This window comes from Scomber japonicus, chromosome 11 (assembly GCF_027409825.1).
Source record: "Scomber japonicus isolate fScoJap1 chromosome 11, fScoJap1.pri, whole genome shotgun sequence".
Taxonomy (NCBI): Eukaryota; Metazoa; Chordata; class Actinopteri; order Scombriformes; family Scombridae; genus Scomber; species Scomber japonicus.
In genome coordinates, this window is record NC_070588.1 from 8,365,070 (window position 1) to 8,386,376 (window position 21,307).

The 21,307-nt window shown below is 40.9% G+C and overlaps 2 protein-coding genes across 2 annotated transcripts in view; both read left to right on the forward strand.

Moving 5' to 3' along the window:
- LOC128368324 (zinc transporter ZIP10-like) overlaps window positions 1–3,540 on the forward strand; it is a 24,392-nt gene extending 20,852 nt beyond the window's left edge. Inside the window, exons 3-4 of the mRNA XM_053329113.1 lie at window positions 2,598–3,432; window positions 3,464–3,540. Of these exons, the coding sequence (XP_053185088.1) occupies window positions 2,619–3,432; window positions 3,464–3,540 (891 nt within the window). The 5' untranslated portion in view covers window positions 2,598–2,618. The remainder of the gene's footprint in view (window positions 1–2,597; window positions 3,433–3,463) is intronic.
- Window positions 3,410–18,465, forward strand: LOC128368382 (zinc transporter ZIP10-like). The gene is made up of 9 exons (XM_053329175.1): window positions 3,410–3,812; window positions 4,464–4,641; window positions 12,125–12,300; window positions 13,802–13,969; window positions 14,094–14,202; window positions 14,296–14,607; window positions 15,470–15,550; window positions 17,637–17,827; window positions 17,978–18,465. Exons 1-9 carry the CDS (start codon window positions 3,645–3,647, stop codon window positions 18,128–18,130), a joined length of 1,536 nt encoding a protein of 511 aa, XP_053185150.1. The 5' UTR covers window positions 3,410–3,644; the 3' UTR covers window positions 18,131–18,465.
- Window positions 18,466–21,307: the final 2,842 nt, after the last annotated feature.

Below are 21,307 nucleotides of genomic sequence, written 5' to 3' on the forward strand. Positions count from 1 at the left end.
GCTCTTGATCTTGTCATATATTGGGGGAGGAAGTCCATAACGAGCTGTAACGGTCATTAGCTGATAAGCTGAGTTGATGTCGTCCGCAGCAACGATCGAGGCTTTGAAGCATTGAACAAGGGGCTTTGTTTCAAGCAAACCCAATCACACAAGTTTCAGAGCTGTAAAAATAGAGTTAGAGCTGCACATTATTAGTTTATCACCAGTGTGGTCTGTTTTAAAATGAGACTCTTGTGTGATATCATCTCGGTAATCTCATTCGAGTGAGTCTGAGATCCTCTTTGTGGTTGTTTTTTTTTTTTTTTCTGTCGTACAAACACTCGGTGGCTTCTCGTGGGGTCCCCCAGAAAGAAATTAGTGTTTCTCTAATGTGCTCTTTTTAGTGTTACTTCAACACACCTACAGTAGGTACTGTTTGTTGTTACTTGCCTCGGCTGCTGCTGCTGTGAGGAGGATCCATCAAGCTCTTTTTTTCTAAACATTAAGCCTAGTATCTGAGTTCTGCACAACAACAACAACAACAACCAAAAAAAAAAATCTATATCCCCTGTGACGCACATGCTGTAAATCCTGTATAAACTTTGCTAACAAGCTGACTGCAAAGGGCCTGTTAACGTGTTTGTGTGTGTTTGTGTGTGTGTGTGTCATTATCCTGCAGTATTCCTCATCTGACCCATCTTTACTTCTCTCCACCCCTCCTCTTACACATCAACCACCCACAGGTTTCACAACAGATCTTGTGAGAATCATTTGACTGGGATGATATTGTAGCTTCAGGCTTTTTACAGTTGTGGTGGAGGGGAGTGAGGTGGTGTTGGGGGGGGGGGGGGGGTTAAGTAATTTATTAGACAATTCTCAGAAGAGAGTCTATTGTGCTCCACGAAGGCTTCCCTGTTTCAGTTATTAGACCTGTTATTTTAAGCTTAAGGTCGCAGTTTAGGCTTATTATCCCAATTCTGTCTGTGTGTCTGTATAATGACGGGTGAACTCCTGCCGACCCCGCTGCTCTGATCAGGCTTTTTTTTTACAGTCAGTAATAATCACTGATTTAATGGAGACAGGATTGATTCATAAGATGACTAGTGGTTTCCTAAAAAGCTACAACTTTTACCTCTTTACTTGTACCCATTATAATTTTGAGTGCAACATAACTACATTTTTAAAAGTGTTATTTCAATGTTGTAGTTTCTTCAGTTAAAGTGTAATCTTACTGGGATGATTTGATCATTGTGTTATCATGTTGTAAAATGCAGTTGTCCAAATGAATCTAGATAAACAGGTAATAATAATACTATAGATGATAAACTTTATTCATAGAACACTTTTCAAACGCGTTTCAAAGTGTTTTACAAGGTAGCAGAAAGTTCTACAGTACAAGATAACACGACACCATAGAACAGACATAAAAACATAAACACAGGAGATAGATAAAAGAAAAATAGGTAAAAAAAAACAAAACTCAAATAAACTCAGGAAAGGCTCTCTGATGTTTTAAGAAGAGATTTAAAAGACATTACTGACTCAGCTGACCTGATGTCCTCGGGCAGATCATTGCAGAGCCTCGGGGCCCTGACTGTGAACGCCCTCTCCCCTTTAGTGTTCAGCCGGGCCTCTGGAACAGACAGTAGACCTCTGCCCGAGGATCTCAAGGTACGGACTGGCACGTAGGGTATTAAAAGATCAGAAATGTAGCAGGGGGCAAGACCATGAAGAGGTAAAAAATGCTATTAAATAAAGAGCTATTAAAATGTATCTTAAAACATACCGGGAGCCAGTGTGATGATGCTAAAATAGATGGTATTAAAACAATAAATAACTTATTTTAAGTGTTGTTTTGTATATGAAGAGTTTTTTTTCTGTTTTAATGCATTAACAGAGGCACGCAGCTCATTGAAGTGGACATTATTATGAATATTGCGGTTGATTTTTGCACACGTTTTCCATTGTTTATCAATATTCAACCATACAGCTCAGCTCAACTTTGAATATTCTGGTTATCTGGAATTAAAGCCGCCTCCTAATGATAACATACAACCATTTCTGTTGCCTCTCAGGTGCCATTTTTAGCCTTTGTGGTCTCAAATCTGGATGATAAGATGCAAAGCAAGATGTGGCTGCTCAGAAAGTGACTCTGACATGTTATTATTTTATACTGCGGACATACAAACCATGTATGTTTTTATCTAAAAAATAACTTCAGACTCCTCAGTTAGATATGTTAGTTACTTTCCTTCCTGACTGCATCACTAATGCCACGGATAAAACTCTGATGCTCTTAAATTCCTACATATAATCTGGTCAGGAACATAAATTTGGCAGTAGAAATTTATCTGAACATTTTACTATTTTATAATGATGACTGGTAATATTTAATACCACAGAATAAGTTTGTTTTCATAATGTAATATTTGTAATCTTTCCTAATAAAAATGGACGTCCAGTTGAACAGAGAATCCTTGTTCATTACCACTGAGACAAGTTTCTCCACATTTAATTATCACTCTTAAGAAAAACATGAATAAATAAATACAATTCTGACACTGTAAACAATTAAAAGTTTCATTTTGGATTCATAATTATTTTTTCTGTTTTGGCAGGGGACCAGAATTGAGGGGACAATGCGAGTCCACGTGCACACCAAGTTCTGTTTCCTGTGTGTTCTCACCTTCCTCTTCCACCAGTGTAACCACTGCCACGGAGATGAGCACCATCAGCACAACGGGCACCACCATGCCGACCACAAAAACGCCCACAGTGACTTGCAGATTTCGGAGGCTCCGTACGTTAGAGGAGCCACTCTGTCCCCGGAGTCCAAGAGTCCTGACGGGGAAGCTCTAGAGGAAGAGCAACGTTACTACATCCAGGAGCTGTTCAAGCGCTACGGACAGAAGGACCGGCTAGACTACCAGGGATTTCAGAGTCTGCTCTTTAGCTTGGGTCTGGGTGAAGTGAAAGTGGTGGATGTGGAGCATGAGGATCTGGGCCACGACCACGTAGCCCACCTCGACATCCTGGATGTGCAGGAGGGGCTTCACTCGCATTCGCCCACCAGTGACGGCAAGAGTCATGGGCACAACCACGGGCACGGGCACGGTCATACACACCACAGGTCCGTCTCGCAAGCAGATCATGATCATAATCAAGATGAGAATGGCCACGAACATTCGGACTCACATGATCACGATCATGATCACGCACACGATAAAGAGCACACACATGAGCAGGCCCAGGTGCAGTCTAACCACAAAGACCTGTCCTCTAAACCTCACAGTGACCACGACCACAGTGACCATAGTGACCATGACCATAGTGACCACAGTGACCACGACCACAGTGACCATGGTGACCACGACCATACCCATCAAAACCACAGTGACCATGACCACAGTGGCCATGACCACAGTGGCCATGACCACAGCGACCATGACCACAGTGACCATGACCACAGCGGCCATGACCACAGCAATCATGAAAACGATCACGCCGATCAAACGAGCACAGCCATTCCTCCCGTCAACCAGCAACACTCCGCCCAACTAGAGCCGTCCCGAGTCCCTCAGGAGCCGCGGTCTTCTCCCGCCCCAAGGGAAAGGTCCACCACGAAGCAGAGAAAGCAACGGAGAAACAAAACCACTACAGCTCCCATGATTCGATCCGATGACCACGACGACGGTCACGGACACGGTCACGGACACGGTCACAGCCATTCTCATAAAGCTAAGAGAGAAGCACCGTCGGGGCGCTCTACCCCGACCCCTCCAGGTGTCATCGCGCCTGGCCACGCTGGGGGATTATCTCATCAGCATGAAGAGGTAAAACTTCTTAAAACTCACTGAATGACGTTACCTCTGATATCTGAGACGTTCCCTTAAACAAATGAATAGAAATGACCCCGTTGTATGTTTCAGTGTCCAGTTTATGACCTTAAAGTCTTACATTAGTATTTGATTCCTTTTATTTGAATTTACAGAGAATTCAGGGATTGAAATGTAGACTCATTCTTGTCTTGTTACTACTTCTTGTTCTTTTTAATCAATTCGGTACCAGGGATTAGCTTTTTAGAAACCTGTCTTACCAAAAGATATATGTGAGAATTTAGTTTCTGAGTTTCTTTTTCTTCCTCTTTAAACAAAAAACATCTTTGGTTTTGCATCTAGAAAATCTTCAAACCAATATATATAAATAAATAAACCTTCTATTTGGAGTCCTGTGAGTCTGTTACAGCCAATTCCAAGTTTTCATGGAGGGGAAAATAAAACCCACCACTGAAACTTAGACGTAACCAAACTTTGCTTTTATAGCCACTTTTCGAGTTTACAGGGATTGAATATTTGTTGTTCCAAAGATAAATTTTTGAAGCACCAAAGTAGCCATTTTGTTTTACTACCTCATGCATTACAGAGTCAGTGGTCTCTTTCTTTCATACTGTAACATCTCTCTCTCCTCTCCTCTCCTCCTTTTAGTGTCTGAACCTGACTCAGCTCCTCACCTACTACGGCTTGAGTCCCGAATCGCTCATCTCGCCCAGCCAGTTCACCTATCTGTGTCCGGCTCTGCTCTACCAGATTGATAGCCGCGTCTGCATCCGCCATTACCACCAGATGGATGTGGAGCGGGAGGCCATGGAGCCCGCCAGTCCCGGTAAGAGCCGAGCGTCTTATTGATCCGATCCATTTCGACTAAACAAAAAAGCAACATCACAACAATCATTTTCAGAGAGCGTCAACTTCAAACGGTGCTAAAAGCCCTTCAGCCCTCACTCAAGATTCACACATTAGAGCAACAGCCAAGAGACACATTAAAAAAGCCCTCTGTCTAATGTCTAGTAGGATCATTTAGGGTATTCTCATTCCTCGTTTACAGATTATGAAGGGAAGGAAGATAATAATTATCCTCATTATGCATGGAAGAGGTTAGAGGCCTGTGCAGTAAACTCTTGACCTAACCAGTGTTTTGTACCAAAAAAATGGACAAAAGAAGGTTTGATTTTGCATTAAAAACACGCAGACATCACACGTTTTCACAAGGTCACTTCGGCAGCACCTTTTCCCCCACTCTGCTTTGAAACACGTAGCCGAGCTGTCACAGGTTTTAGATTGGTGGAGAAAACACCCGGTCGCTAATGAACAACCATAATGCACGAGAGACTTACGGGAAGATTTTCACACGTTGATTTCCAACTTTATTATTATTATTATTATCCCAAAAGGAAATTTGGTTTTCAGGCTGGCAAAGCACACAGGGCTCAAGAATACACTGACGTCAAGGAGCAGCAACAATTAAGAGTCAATGACATCAAACAAAACATGTTTAATATCAAAAAGAGTAAATAAAAAAGAGTATTTAAATATTCCTGGGTATATAAAACATTAAAACAGTAAAAGATAAATTCTACTACCACTTCACCACTGACACTTATGTATGTTAAATAAAGTGGAAGATACAATTAAGCATCAGTAATCATCACATTTAAATATATCTTAGTATATGAAACATTAAAACAACAGCAGATAAAGCCAAATATGGAAACACAAGTATCATTCTTTATGTAAAAAGTGGAAGATAAAATTAAGACTATACCAAATATATAAATAAGTAAGTATATAAATAGAGGTTTTAAGATCTTCACTTGGATTTTAATGATATTTTGGTCAATAATCACATTTGTATTTAATAATCCACTCAGCAGAATCTAATAAAAGCATCAAACATAAATTAGACAGTGACTTTACTTCAGATAAGTCAAATCACAAAATGAAAGATGGAAGCAATAAATAAAACCTTCAGATATTAATTAAAACACTGAATGAAATTGTATCACATTGAAATAAAAGATTAACATGTACAGTGATAAGAATTTGGTCTCAAAGTGGAAAAAATCTTTATCCGGTGCCATCGGCTAGAAGAAACACTTGTCTTCATTAGTGGGAAACCACAGAAACATCACTACAAACCTAGTTTTATAAAGTGATGTTTAAACCTGGAGCTCCTCTCTCGGGGTGGCGGACCTGAATAACAGAAAGTTTATTGGAACTAATCAAGTCCGCATTTTCTCCTGATAAATACCGAAGTGATCCAGGAGATGTAACCACAGTCCTCAGGGTAAACCCACCATTGTTTGCTCTATCTTTTCTCATTTTCAGTCCATCGATAGGGCAGAGGGTGAGAATGACTTCTTCTTTTTTTTCCTAATTTTCTGCTATCCTGAGCAGCGGTAAACTCTCCCCAGAGCATCATTTGAACGCTGACATTAGTTTTAAAAACAGGATATTGAAAATCAGGCCCCAGTTCCTTTAAAGTAATTAGAGTGCACGTCTGAAAGTCCAATAGGTGGCTGTAGACTAATCTGAAGCTTCTTGTATTTCCACTTCAGCTGCGGCTTAATTAACTTTTGTTTACAGATGAAGAAAGCATCTTTTCAGACGGCTGTAAGCGAGAGAAAGCAGCTCTTGAACTTTTTACAACCACGCATTTTTTCTTATTGATAAAAAACCTATTGCATAGTGTCTAAATTAGGATTGTGTTTTTCCTGTGCCCTTTGATCGCGATAAGACTCCGACTTATCTCACTAGAGTCAGGTTTGTTTCACCTTTTATCACTCTGAGAGAAGTTTCTAGAGGCCTTGTGCGATTTTTCAGCAAGTCCTACTTCATGTTGAAAAAAAGCTCAATCTAAGCAGCCCTCTACTGTGCATGAAAAGCGCTATATAAATTAAATTCATTCATTAATTCATTCATACTGTGACCACTTTGCAGCGCTTTAGGATTCAGCTGTGACTAAATGACTTGCTTATTGGTAGAAAGTGCAGATATGTTAGAAAGCCACATCTCTGACCCTGCTAACTCAGGTAAAGTATAGTTAAAAGCATTCATATCGAATCTCGTAGGCGTACACACACAAAAAAAAAAAAACAAGAGAATGACTCTCGGTTGAGAGAAGGGGGCCAGGAATGTAAATTACCTCTTCAACAGTTAAAACCTCTACAGCCTCCAAAATGTCAGGAAGTGTTAGCTACTCTATCAGCCAAATAATGAGTAGATGATTTTTAGATGAGTTTGTGGATCCAGCGAGTATTTAGCATAATCATTCTCTGATTAATTCTTTCAATCTGTCACACAAGTCCCAGCGAGCATATGCGCGGCTTAATGGCCATCAGGAGGAGTTTGATAGACGGTGAATCTATTAAAAGAGAGAGCTCAATACAATGTGCAAATGTCAACAGTCGAACCTGTCTTGGACTCACTGGTGTGTGTGTGTGTGTGCACGTGTGTGTGTGTGTGTATGTGTCGGCATATTCATGGGGAGGGGTAAAAGTTAATGTTTGAATGAATAAGCAGCACATTCAGCTTTCCTTTACTGGCTTTTATGAGACCAACTTTCTGCTTTTGGATGATTATCATTCCCCGAACACCTAAATGATGATTTGTGGAGAGTAATTTATGGTCATGACATTGTGTGCTCTACTATTATTATATTTAAAAAAATCATTTAAATTGTCATGGCAGCAGTGTTTCTCCTCTGCTGACCATTTTAAGCAAATAGCAAATAAATAAATAAATAACTCCATCTCACTTATTTACATTTATAATGCTGAAAAAAAAAAAAAAAAAATGCAACCCTAGAGGCTGTAAAGCTATAAAAGAAGAATGAAGGTCAGAGTTAAGCCCGGCTCTGGGACTGGCACAAATGCTTTTTTAGTTTATGAGAATGCAAATGATAAAATCACAGTGTTTAAAGTTAATGAGTTACAGGTCGTGAAACAGAACTCATAAAACTCATAAAGCCATAAACGCTTTGGTACTCAAATCACAGCTAGACTAATATTCACAAGTTTCTGCACACTCACAAAAAAACTGAAAACTGTAGAAAAGGCTGCAAATCTTTTAGGAGTCTTACATGTAAGTAATTGTGTGTTTATAAGTGCGTTAAAACATAGATTTTAGATGTTAAACCTGCAGTTTCATGCAAAGTAGACAAGAAGTTGGGGGAGATATTATTATTTAAAATGAGTTCAGGCTATATAAAAATTAGATAAAATAATATAATATAAAAACCCTATTACCATTCTGTGTGTAAAAAAGTGGAACAAAAAATGAAGACTAATGCCAAATATAGAGGTAAATGTCTTGTGTAAGTGTATATTAGCGAGATTTTAGACATTAAACCTGCAGTGTTAAGAGATTTTACTTTTCATTTATGTCATGTAAAGTAGGCAAGAAGTTGGGAGGAGATATTATTATTAAAATGAGTTTAGGATGGAACAAAATGTCTCATCTAGAATTAATTTTAATTAGAGGTAGAGAGAGTTGACAAAAAAAGGTGTTTGTCACTTTTTTTTGAATGCTTCACAGTTTTACACTCAGGATGATCTATCACTGTCAAACCAGCCGGCAAGTTCAACCATCAAGATTGGAGGAATTCCCAAACTGCATGCCCTCTCAAGTCTTTAATTATTAAACACACACACACAAACACACACACACACACACACTCCCTTCTGGAGACACGTGTATCACATGCACCTCAGGCACCGGTGCGCCACCACTGAAAACAGTCATAAAAATGGTAATGACGACGAGGAAGACAGCACGAACAAGTCAAAAGGGCAAAGAATGGCTCCTCATTAGTAGGAAACTAGAGGCGTTTGGACTCTCTCTCTCTCTCTAGCTCTCATTTTGCGACAGTGCACCAAGAAACATCGCCACACGCCGCGAAGCTACCTCTCATTTACCTCCCGCTGGTGTCCACGGGGGAGCTCGGAAAATTTGCAGTCGGTTTCTTCTTCTTCTTCTTCTTCTTTCTCGTAGCCCACTCCCCTCTCTTTTTGTGTGTGCACTTAGGAGATTAACAGAGCCTAAGCAACACCCTGGGCCTTCTTTTTCTTTTTTTTCCTGAGCCACGGCTCACAGGAGATGCGTAATTGGAGAGAAGACACAGGCCAGTGGGTTTCCTTCTTCTCCTCTGTGCTGTTCCCTTACGATCGCCTTCTATCACCCCTCTGCAACCTCCCTCGTACAGCTCTACATCGACACACACACAAAAACACAATTGCATAGGGGTAATGAGATAGAGAAGTATATGAGCTGCATACGTGTGAAGGACCCGCGCTGATGTACTGTCTTGGCTGATATACATTTGCCTCTCAGGGTTACACGTTGTTCCGCCCGATGCCACAAATAAGAAAGCAGTCGACTGTGGCACCTTTTACTTTTGTAAGGCACATTGAAAACGGTGGTAACAATAAAAAGGAGGAGGGTTGTTAAAGATGCTCTCGATGATGATGGTGAGAGAACGAATTCAGTGTGTCCACTTCGTCCTCCATTAATGACGAGGCTCTCTTTTTTCAAAAAGACGTGCAGTACATAAAGCGGCCGGGTTTAGAAGAGACCGATGGGGGTTTTCTGCTCGGTGAGGCGGAGAGTATTCCTCTGAGCTAATGATGGTTTAATATAAAGAAAATGTATATGAACATATGAAGTAGGGCTGGGCGATATGGACAAATGAAATATCACAATATCTTTGACCAAATACCTCTACCTCTATACCTCAATATCGATGCTGCAGCAATATTGTAGAGATGACTATCGATGCTTTCACAATTTACACAATGAGATTTTTGATAAATAATCTTCAGTAATGTGGATACAATAAGTATGTGGGTAAAAAGTAAACAATAGAACATCTTGAACAGTCCGTTAAGTTCAGACTCTAAGACGATATCTAGTCTGATATCACGATATTGATATGATATTCTTATATTGCCCAGCCATAATATCAAAGTATGTGTATCTGGATCCACACTCTAGTGCCCATTAGGGGTTTTTCTGTTTTCTGCTTCACACTTACGACAAATCTGCAGGATACGTGAAACATTAAAGAAGTAATATTGCTTTGATGCACAAAATAAACACACAAAACAAGATTTAAAAAAAGATAAAGCAACTTTAATAAATGTCAGAAAACTCAATCCCAGAATATTGAGATAAATGATTCCAGTATATTTCCTTTTTTTTTTCTTTGTGCATTTCAACAACACTTCAAATTAACATTTTTGGCATCATTTGACAGTTTCAGACAATTATGTGTGCTGCATTTACATAGGAAAGTCCATGGAGAGCTTAACGGTTGTTTCAGACCAAATGTGAACAGTTTGTATGGATTGGAGAGTAAAACGAAGACTTAATACAGCTACAAACGACATCAGAAACATCGGAAACATCGGAAAAAATAAGATTACTAATAATCTTAATCACTTCTTGACCTTTTTTTAATATTTGAGTTATTTCTTTTTTCGCTAATGTCCTGGTGGGATCGATGAGTTGCGTTATACAACTGTGGGAGGTCAGAGATGCCAAAACTTCACTTTCCTTCCATCTGTCTTTACAGTATAAAGGAACGCTGTCATAACTTCAGCCTCCTGTTAATTCTTGCATCCCACTCGACTCCCACCATAGAGGTCGGCGTATTCGCGGTCAGTTTAGTTGAACTTTGGCTGCACAAGCTGCTGGAAAATCAGGCAGGACACTCTCTCTCTCTCTCTCTCTCTCTCTGTGTCTCTCTATCTATTGAAAATAAAGGCTGGTAGCAGTGTTAAACTTGACAATATTGAGCTTTAAAACTTAAATTCAGGTACTTCAAAGAGGCCTTTTTCTTTGAGTGTGATGTCCAGCTGTGTCCTGCGCTCCGACTTTCAATACACAGTCCAGAAAACTCCTCGGATTCCTTCAAAGCGACACTAAATGCAACTCACAAAGGCAGATGACGAAATAAAGAGAAAAAAACCCCCGAATACATGAATGGACCGTCATGATTTTTGGGCCAGTGTGTGTCAACATCAACAAAACACCAAATTCCTCCCATTTTTTCTCATGGGTTCAGAGGTCAAGTTAACCTGTAATGTAAGTTTCCTAAAAGCTAATGACACACAGCTTTGTAATCAGCACTTCTGTTAAAACATTTCTCCCCCTGGAGGAACTCCTGCCTCCTGTTCTCTGAGTGGAGTGACTGCTGCCTGGGGAGGGATGTTTTTTTTTTTTATTGTATTTCTATTTTTTTGGTGGTGTTTCTTAATGCTACAGCTGGGTAATGGGACAGTAACAGCTTGATTCAGTCCCTCTAAAGGCCGCTTTGTCAGGCATGAGACACGTTTCAGATCATCTCCTCACAAGTTTCACCACCTGGGGCCCATTAGACGAGGAGAGGAAGTGTGGCCAGTGTGATTTTACTGTTTAATAGTCATTTTTCCCCCCCTCTGGCTTGGCATCAGCTTTGGTCTATTGGTTTATATTAAGTGAAAAAAGAACCAGGGTAAACAGATTTTATGTATTTAAACATTAAATAAGCTTTTAAAAAAAGCAGCTAACCGTGTGAGGAACACGTATCTTTGGATGTTTTATCTACACAGCGTTGGCCGTTGGTTGACTTTGTCGTGACACGTTCAGACGTTGCTCCTGAAATGCCTCCCTGAGGTCAATAGGCTGTAAGATGTGCATCACATGCACGCTGTGTTTTAGTCAATAGACGCCCTGTAGCTGAATGTCAGCAGTGAAGGACCCAGCGTCGCTTTTAACAAACACGCCACCAGCTTAGGCGTGACATTGAATTTCATACTACATTAAACATTTTGTCCTCTGTGACCAAAGAGTCGTAAACTTTTTCTCAGTTTTTGAGAAGTATGACTCGGCTGACAGGTGAACTGACAGTTTAAATGATGGTGTACCTTTCTGACTTTCTCTCTGGCGCACGCTTAGTGTCTCCCGTCGGCAGCCTTAAACAAAGAAAAAGAAAATGAGACGAGTGGATTTTTGCTGAAATGTCCCTACCCGTCTCTTGCTCGAGGCGTTGTGTCATCACAAGGACACACTGAAAAACCTCTCTGAAGGATAGACTCCTCCACATGTGAACAGGATGTGAATAATACCTTCAGCCTGCAGCCCAGTGATGGTAAAACTGTGGCTGTTAGTCCAAAGAAAAGAGTTTATTGAATGAGATCATAAGTGTTTTTTTCTCATTGACATTCTCAGCTGAAAAGTCATTCGGCATCTCGTGATGAAGCAAACAAGTAAATAATACTCGTCTTTCATTTGTTTTTCCTAAGCTTGTTTTTCTCTCTCTCTCTTTTCAGTGTGGATCTGGGTCTGGGGCTTTGTGTCCATCACCATCATCAGCCTGCTGTCTCTGCTGGGCGTCGTTCTCGTGCCCATCCTCAAACAATCCTGCTTCAAGTTCCTGCTCACCTTCCTCGTGGCCTTGGCGGTGGGCACGCTCAGCGGCGACGCCCTCCTTCACCTGCTGCCTCATGTGAGTTACGCCACAGACGACCTTTAACGGTGCGGCTGAAATGGCTCCTCTCTGTGTTACATTATGAAACTTTAGGCTCCAAAACTTCATAAGCTTCAATTATTTCAATGTAGATAATTGAAAAGTTGAGCAATAATCAATAATGTTACTAATTCAGACATAAAGTTTCATACGGGAAACAAATACTTTATATAAAACATATGCAAGAATATACTGTTTTATTAGTTTGATGAAGAAGACTATGCAGTAATGAAGGATGTAGAATAAAAATCATAAAATAAACTACAACCTAACCCTCTTTTAGATATTACGTACATAAAAATGTTAGTATTTTATCACAGAACTGACAGAGAGATAACTAGAAAAGGAGAAACATTTCAACTTAGTTATAATAATCTGATATTACGTTTGGATTTGGCGGTCATCAGTTATCTCTGTACCAAAACATTGGCAGGTCGTCCCTGGCGGTGAGGCGAGATCAGCTTTGGTTTTTATTCCTATAAAGCTTTGTTATAGTTACTTCCACCTTTTTATTTCATCGCTTTTAACCCTGAAGTCACATGATATTCACATTCACAGAATAGGTTGTTGCTCTATACTCTATTAGTCAGAACTTATAATGATGCAGCTTATACTTTAAACAATCTGCAAAAGTCCTTAAAATGAGATTATTTAGCACCACTGCAGCCTCATCTGCACCTCTTGCAAATGTTTTTAACTTCACTGTAATTTTATGTGTTTACTTGTATTCATTTGTTTTATTTTCTTTTATTTGACTTAATATTGTTTTGCGTGTTGATGTTTTTGGACACTGTTGTAAATAAGGATTTCTCCTCAGTGGTCTTTCGAGGTAAAATAAAGCTTAATAAATAATAATCAGTCATTATGAGTCGACCTGAGTCTGCTGAACTCAGTGCACCTTTAATCTCAGTGTACTTATATGAGATGAGGGGCCACTTTTTTTTGGAATGAAGCCAAACTTTTTGTCAGTGGAAACTTCCCATATTGTACAAAAAATAAGCCAAGATTATAACAACCTGCTAAAAAACAATTAAGTAACCACTAACTATCTTTATTAGCCAAGAGAATGTTTCTATATTTCACCTCTAGCCAGTAAATCGGATTGAACACCCCAAAGAAGCTTAAAGAGTTTAGAAGTTTTTTATTTTAACGTTGTTGGAAAACACTGCTTGTTTGGAGTTAGCATGAGCCTCTGCCGTCTCTATCCAAATCCCTCTTTAATATCAAGCTCATCTAATAAACTAATCTCTGTGCAGTCGGACCCAAAATACATTTCAGCGTCCCATTCTCTGCTCATTCTGCTTCTCTAATATATTTTATCATTCTTATCCTTTATCGCCACTATTAATAAAGTATCTACCGACCTACTCCGTCTCCAAAACAATAGGAGACATAAAGGGTTTGATTTAAATCCTGATAAACTATTTATCAGTCGCTCGCTCACACTCTTCACCTCTGTCCCTCCTCCTCTTGTCGACAGTCTCAAGGGAAGCACGACCACAGCCAGGTCGGGGTGTCCCACAACGACGAGGACCTGCTAACAGCTTTCGATGGGGTGTGGAAGGGCCTAACGGCGCTGGTCGGCATCTACTTCCTCTTCATCATCGAGCACTGTCTCGGCATGTTTAAGCACTACAAAGACCAGAAGGTAAAATAAATATAACCTACATATAGATGATAAACGGGATAATTTCTGCTACAGTTTGTGATGATTTGTAAATTAGTTTTGTTTTGTGGATGCATGATGATAAAAATCGTATTTCTGCTATCAGACCATGAAGAAGGTGAGCGAGGAGGGCAAAATTGGCAGGAAGTTGTCAGATCACAAGCTGAATCGGCGCTCAGATGCAGAGTGGCTGCACCTGAAGCCGCTCAACGAAGGTAAGAAGAGTTCAGAGTGGTGCGGCCTTCACAGCGAGTTAACCTTAGCCTCTTTGAGCCTCTTTGAACGTCTCCTCTCTTTCTTCCTTTCAGACCCCGACAACACAGTCGTCTCCTGCGACAACGGTCACAACGACACGCAGCTCAGTGAGCTTCAGACGCGCAGCGAATCTCCCACCAACAAGACGCCGCTGACACACGCGAGCCCCCAACACGACCACCCGTCGCCCGTCAAAGAAAACGGACGCAAGGTCAAGCAGCACGGTCACGGGCACTCTCACGGGCACTCCCATGGCGGGAACTGCCACTCAGATCAGGAGATGAAGGACGCCGGGATCGCCAGCATCGCCTGGATGGTCATCATGGGAGACGGCATGCATAACTTCAGTGACGGGCTGGCCATAGGTAAGAATTTAAATCGGAATTATTAAGCTGATGTAATAGCAGGGGTTTAACTGTTTTAAATATGTAAATCCTTTTCCTTGAATGACTTTTATCTCCTTTAACCCTCACATACTGTTCACAACATCATATGATTAATCTCTATGAAACATTTCTGAACCACAAATCATTCATGAAAACCTCATGAGTCATTAATAAATTGGTGATAAATTCTTAATAAGTTTATTCTTCAGTTTGTATGCTATTTGTTAATAAATATGAGTCAAACACTCAACAAAAATGCATATCAGCTGCACAAAAATGTTTTTAAATATTTCCTTTTTGTATATTTTGGGTCACAGGAGGCAAATTTCTGGCTAAAAGAAAAGTTTTTAAGGCGGTATTTGACACAATTTCCCTCAGTGTCTTTTGCTGTTTATTTACAGACCAGCCTCACATCAACTGAATTTTAAAGAATTTGCTCTATTTTAGATATATACGTTTATTTATGTATAGTTCTCTGGCCTCTTTCCAGACCTCCAAATAACTACCTAAGTCTTTTTATGAAATAATAATTTAAAAAAGTAATTAAAACAATTATAAACTGCTCATAAAAACAAATCAAAATAAGCATATTTCAATGTCTCTAAACATGTGCCAGCAAAAAAAAAAAAGGAAAAAGGAGCAGATGGGGAAAAAACTCAGCAGGGCATCTGAAACATCTCAGAGTCTTTTGGGGAATATACATTCAGCTCAGAGGTTGTGAGTGGTTAAATGGTTACCATGGTTACCACATTAGATTCGGTGAGCTGTGTTATGCTGTAAAAACATTTAACCGTAAAGTTGTGTTTTCGAGGCTTTTTCTGACATTTTGTTTTCCCTACAGGCGCAGCGTTCAGTGCAAACCTCACAGGAGGAATCAGTACATCAGTGGCTGTTTTCTGCCATGAATTACCTCATGAACTCGGTAAGTAAGTGAAGAAAAAGTATAAAAAAAAAGAAATAAAAAAAGACAAACAAAGCAAGTAATTTACTCCTTTATGCGCCACCAGCGACTTGCAGCACACTTCACTGTTTTTGTTTAAATGGGAGTCTCTTTTTAGTTCACATCTGGATAATCTGCATCTCAATCACCGCTTCATGCAAAGCAGCGCTCTTTTATTTGAACCGAAACTTCAATCCGAATGAGGCTCGTGACCCCTCCGAGGCCTTGAAACCTGTTTAAAAAAACCCCACGGATGTCAATAATCATCCTTCTTCTCTTCACTCCACAAAAAAAAGTGCCTTTTCCAGATTAATGGCTTTTGTCTGACAGCAGCGAAATGGCTTGTCAAAGTGTCTGTCAGTGCAGATGATGTACCGTGCCTGGCACTCATTGTTCAATACAGTGAGACTCCGAGAGACCGTACAGCTGCCGGTACGTTCATTTACATTCAATCTGCTCCCTTCAAGGACCCTTTTAAAAAAAAAAAAAAAAAAAGGCTACGGCGAACGTTTTTTGTTTGTTTTTGCTCCTGAGTTTTTCTTTCCCACCGCAGCCACCTCTCTTCCACCTGTTTACAGCGGCGGAGGGGAAAAAGGTGGCGAGAACGAGGGTGAAGCAGAGCAACGGGGCCATCCACACCAGATCAGTACTAATGATGTGTCTCGTCACGGAGCAGTTTTCATGCCTCGTTTGTGTGGCTGATGAATAGAGCAGTGTCAATTACTGCAGAGTGTGAGCTGCTGAATAATAGCCTACATTTGTCTGCCCTTGTGTTGAACAGCAGCATCCTATCCTATACTGCTGCTGTTGTTGTTGTTGTTGTTGTGTTGGCAGATCGAACAGGTTACAGGCTGCTGGTAAAAGCATCTATATTTGGGGGAGGCAGGGTGGAGGCAGTTTAAGTTAATGCTGCAAAGTTTTGAGATACTGACATTGCCTTCATCTGCGAAGTTTCAGCAAAGCTCTTTGATTCTCATCCAGTGTCCTTTTTTATTTTGTTATTTTTGCTATTTTAATTCGTACTCATGTTTCCAGATGGTTAACTGCGACATTAGTCTCTCGTGTGAAGATTTGTGAGCTCTCCTCCCCCACCCGTGTGTAATTTCACATTTCCTGTTGATTCAGCGTCCGCTCTTCAGGAGCTCTTGCCTTCACCCCTGTAGGGCCCCGCTTGTCAGACAAAACCCAGCAGTTTGACAAGTGCACCTCTCAGCTCCTCCCTAACACAAAAGCCGTCCCCGGCTGGCAGCTGGATGTCAAAGATGATGATTATGAGGGTTCTTTAACCACCCAGAGAGAAGCTAATTGGCAGTGAGGGGTGTGTTAATTGCGGTAGATGAGGTGGTGGCAGGCGTATCTGAGCGAGGAGGCAGGAGACGCTGGAGTAAGTTGGAGTGAAATAAAGGCCATTGAAGTGTGTGCACCGACTGTCTCTCTTCCCTCTTCCTCCTCTCTTTAAAAACCCACCACCACCACCGCCGCCCTTCTTTCTCCAGCTTTGATTGATGGATGAGAGCAGAGTGGTAATATATTCATTGTGGTAATTAGCAAGGAAAAGAGGCCGCTTGTTACACGGTGGAGGAAATGTAGGCCACCCCCTTCTCAGTATTCATCTCTTTCCCCCAAATCCAGGGCGTTTCCGCTGAGACTTGGGCCTCTTCCCGCATTTGGCCCAGCAATGATTGAAGAGGGTAGTGAGGCTACGGCATGCATATGTAATCGTAAGTGTATCAGAAGGGAGTTAAAGACATATTTCTTAGAGAGATAGGAGAGAAGAGAGAGAGAGAGAGGAGAGGAGAGAGAGAGCAGCTCCTGGTCTGTTCTTCTTACCTACTTGAAGACAGACAGTGGTGGCAGATGTTGGAGTTTGCTTTGAAGTTCACCTCATCACATGCTGCGGAGTCAGAAAAGACTGAGAAAAAGTAAAAAAAACCAAAACACATTCACACAGAAGTTGGGATAGTCGTGGATTTTGCCAGTTGGGAACTACGTGTTAGAATAAGATATGTGAATTGCTTTAATGATGTTTAAATGTGTATATGTCTCTCTCTCTCTTTTCGACTGACAGGTGACTTTGCCGTGCTGCTGAAAGCGGGCATGTCAGTGAAGCAGGCCATTGTCTACAATCTGCTGTCCGCCCTCATGGCCTACGTTGGCATGCTGATTGGCACAGCTGTGGGCCAGTACACACACAATGTCACCAACTGGATCTTCGCCATCACAGCTGGCATGTTCCTGTATGTGGCTCTGGTGGATATGGTAAGTTGGCACACTGAGTGATAATTGTCCCCCTACCCTCGCCTTCAACAACATCAGCTTAAACTTTCGCCATCTCCTTTGTGACGCTTGATCTGCGACGCTAATCTTTCCGAAAGTCCAACTGATTACTTTTTGTCTCTTTTTCCGTAGCTGCCAGAGATGCTTCACGGTGACAGTGAGGAGCACAAACGCTGCCAGCTGGGACACTTTATCCTGCAGAACCTGGGCATGCTGACCGGGTTCGGCATCATGCTGCTCATCGCCATCTTTGAAGACCGCATTGTGTTCGATTTTGGCTTTTAGTCGTTGGTGGAGGACAGTGAAGGAGGGAGGGACAGGGAGAGGGAGAGCTGGATGTATCAATGTTGTTCTTCTTGGCCTTAACATGCTTTGTTTGAGATGTAACGGCCCCAGTCTTGCATGCAATGTGAGTCTCATTCATGGCCCGTGCCTCCATTCCAAACATGCAGCGTTGCAGTTAGCTTATGCATATCTCTGCTAGTGACGTTTACACTTTTTTTTTGCTCCTCCATCACCTCCTCTCTTCTCTCGCTTGTTCCGAGATGTTAGGGTTTGAGGCCGAGGCTACACTCCTCAAACCAAGAAAACAGCCTCCTTTGCTCCTCTTGTAACGGTTAACTCCAAAAAAACGGAGCTGCGAGATAGTGAGGAAGGTGGTGCAGGACGCATTCTTGCAGAGATGCAGCTGTCACGGCCCAGCAGCTCCTCGCCTATCCATCATCACCTGTTGTTAGCGTGTTGTTGTCGTCGTACCCCCCTCTTCTACCCCCCCTGCCCCCCACCCCTGCACCTCCTACTTCTTCGTCTCTTATCCACCCTGTGCTGTGTCCCATCATCCATGCCTAGTACATCTGTGGTGTGTTTCACCCGCCATCCATCATCAGCTTTTGATGTCATCATGCTGTGTATCAAACATCTCGTCTCTCTGTGCCATGTCCTGGCCACTGGAGCAAAACCACAACCCACAGCCGCACCCCACACCTGCCCCGCACCACATCACAGTGTCCCATCACAGAGACTGAAAGCTCAGTTTTAGCAAGCTACTGCATCTGGAATAAACCTTTTTCTTTTTTTTAAGTTCACCTGCAAAATGTGTCGACAGCTACAAAGCTGTAGTGTCAAAAATAGAAAAGTGTTCCCCTGACCATATGAGACGAGATGTCTAAATGGCTCAGTGTTATTTTTTATTTATTTGTTTTTTTGCTGCATTAATTCACTTAAGTCTTGATATTTGGGATTAATAAACCTTTGTAGTTCATAGTGATAGCTAACACAGCTGCCAAAGCCTTTAAAAAAAATAGCATTTAAGATTAATCAGTGTTTTTGTTCAGAAACTAGATGCCACAAGTGTCTGACCAACTCTTTTTTTTTTAAAGGTTTGACAATCTGTAGCCAAATGACACATATCTTTGTTAGGCCTTTTATCTTTTTCTTAAACAATCAAGTTTCAAAATGTGAATTCAGAAAAAAAAACTAGTCATTCTCGTCTTCATCAAAGTGTTGTAGTTTACTAGATTTGTTTAGTGTGTCTCTTTGAGTTTCTAAAAGGTGCTTTGTCCGATCGGACCACCCAACAGCAAACATTTAATTACGATGGGAGAATAAAAGGTTGAGTCACACTAATTCAAATTTTTTTACGTACTGTAAACACAAGGTCTTCATGGTGTCAGTAGTCGAGCAGCTAAAAGCAAATTTTTGTTCATGCTAAATACTTTCGGAGGTACTTCTGTCGAAGAATCAGTTAACTCGTTGATCCTGACAATCGGAGACAGACCAAGCAAAAGCCAAGAACTCTCACAGCAGAACAATAATCTGTGTCAGCATTCCTTGCACTTCTAATGGAGGTTTAACACGAGTTATTAAACTTGTGTTAAACTCATATTTTTCCGGGGAATGTACATATTAGTCACTTTGCTGACTGAGCCAACTGTGTGGATTTTCAGTGGCTGGTGCTTGACGTGGCCTCTTCCCCCCTGCCCCGACATTCCATTGGCTGTTCTGCCGCTCACATGCTAAGCTAGTTAGCCTAGCTTCAGCTGCTAGAGCACACAGATAGGTGTGTGACTTCATTTATCCTGTCACTGTGTGACATCCATCGTCTATGTCTTAACTGGCTGTAAATCATCGTCAGTCACATTGAACTCGTGCAAATGATCCGACAGAATCATGCATGAAGCATGAGTGAAATGGTACAGACATTGTGTTTAGTGTAAAATTGTTTTCATTATTTGTACTGCAAAGTTAAAATATTGACAACCTTTGTTACTTTTTCAATTAAATGTTTGTGAAGATCATGACAAGTTCTTTGGGGCCTTGTGTAACTAGTGTTACAAGACTTTTTTTTGTTAGCTAAATGCAAATAAGGCAGGTGTCAAATTATGCAGGTGTTGTGTGGGAGTTTAACTTCTCTACTTCATCAGTTAGATCTCTTTTTATATGATTTATTTTAGGAGGCTAACTCACATTTGTACCGTCTGTAACAGCAATGCAAACAGTTATTAAATTGGACCTCAGTGTATTTTCATTCTGTGTCATCTTTGCTGTCTTAAATAAATCTTTAAATTTATTGTGTCAGTTTTTGATAACGTACAAATTTTGTGACACTTATGACACCGCCCCAATTAACGCGTTTCTTCACTGTTTGTGTTGCAAAAAAATTGTCGGTAGAATGAAGGTCCATGATTGTTCTCATTATTTGCTTTGTTGTATGTATATTTGTTTAGTAATCTGGATCTAAAAATGCAAAATGCAACATCTTTGCTGTTTGCCTGTCTGTGCATTCTCCCCATTATGAAAGGAAAATAAACTCTGAAAAGATCCCCGACTCCTGATCTGTGATGGTTTTATGCAAAATGTTACTGACAGCTAGTGTTTGGCAGCTAAAAAACCACAAGAGCGTAACGCATCTATCAGTAACACGCTCTGCTCTTCACCACTTCTCCTGTTTCCCAGATCAGCAGCTTTAGCTAAGTTGGTACTTAAACAAATGTGAAGGCTAAGTAAACGATGCGTACGAGGTGGAGCTGAGTTCCTGTAAGATCTGTCATAGATCTGTAGCAGTACATCAGCACGGTCTGAATGTATTTCTGCCGTCAGCAATCAAACCTCGGCTATACAGTGAGATATAAGATGGTAAAATATTTAACCCTCACATACTGTTCAAGGTCTAATTTGACCTGTTTTGACATTTGAAAGAAAAAGAAACTTTTTCTTTTAACCAGAAATTTCATGACTCATTCTAATGTGACCCAGAATATGTATATTTAAAAACATTGTTGTGCAGCTGTGACACACTTTTCTCTATGAAAGCATCATTAAAGATTAATCACTGATTGATTGAACTGATGATGTATTAATCAATAATTTGTAGTTCAGAAATTATGTTTAGGGACTAGTTATGAGGGGACACTATGAACAGTATGTAAGGGTTAAAAGACACAACTGGAAGCATCTGTTACC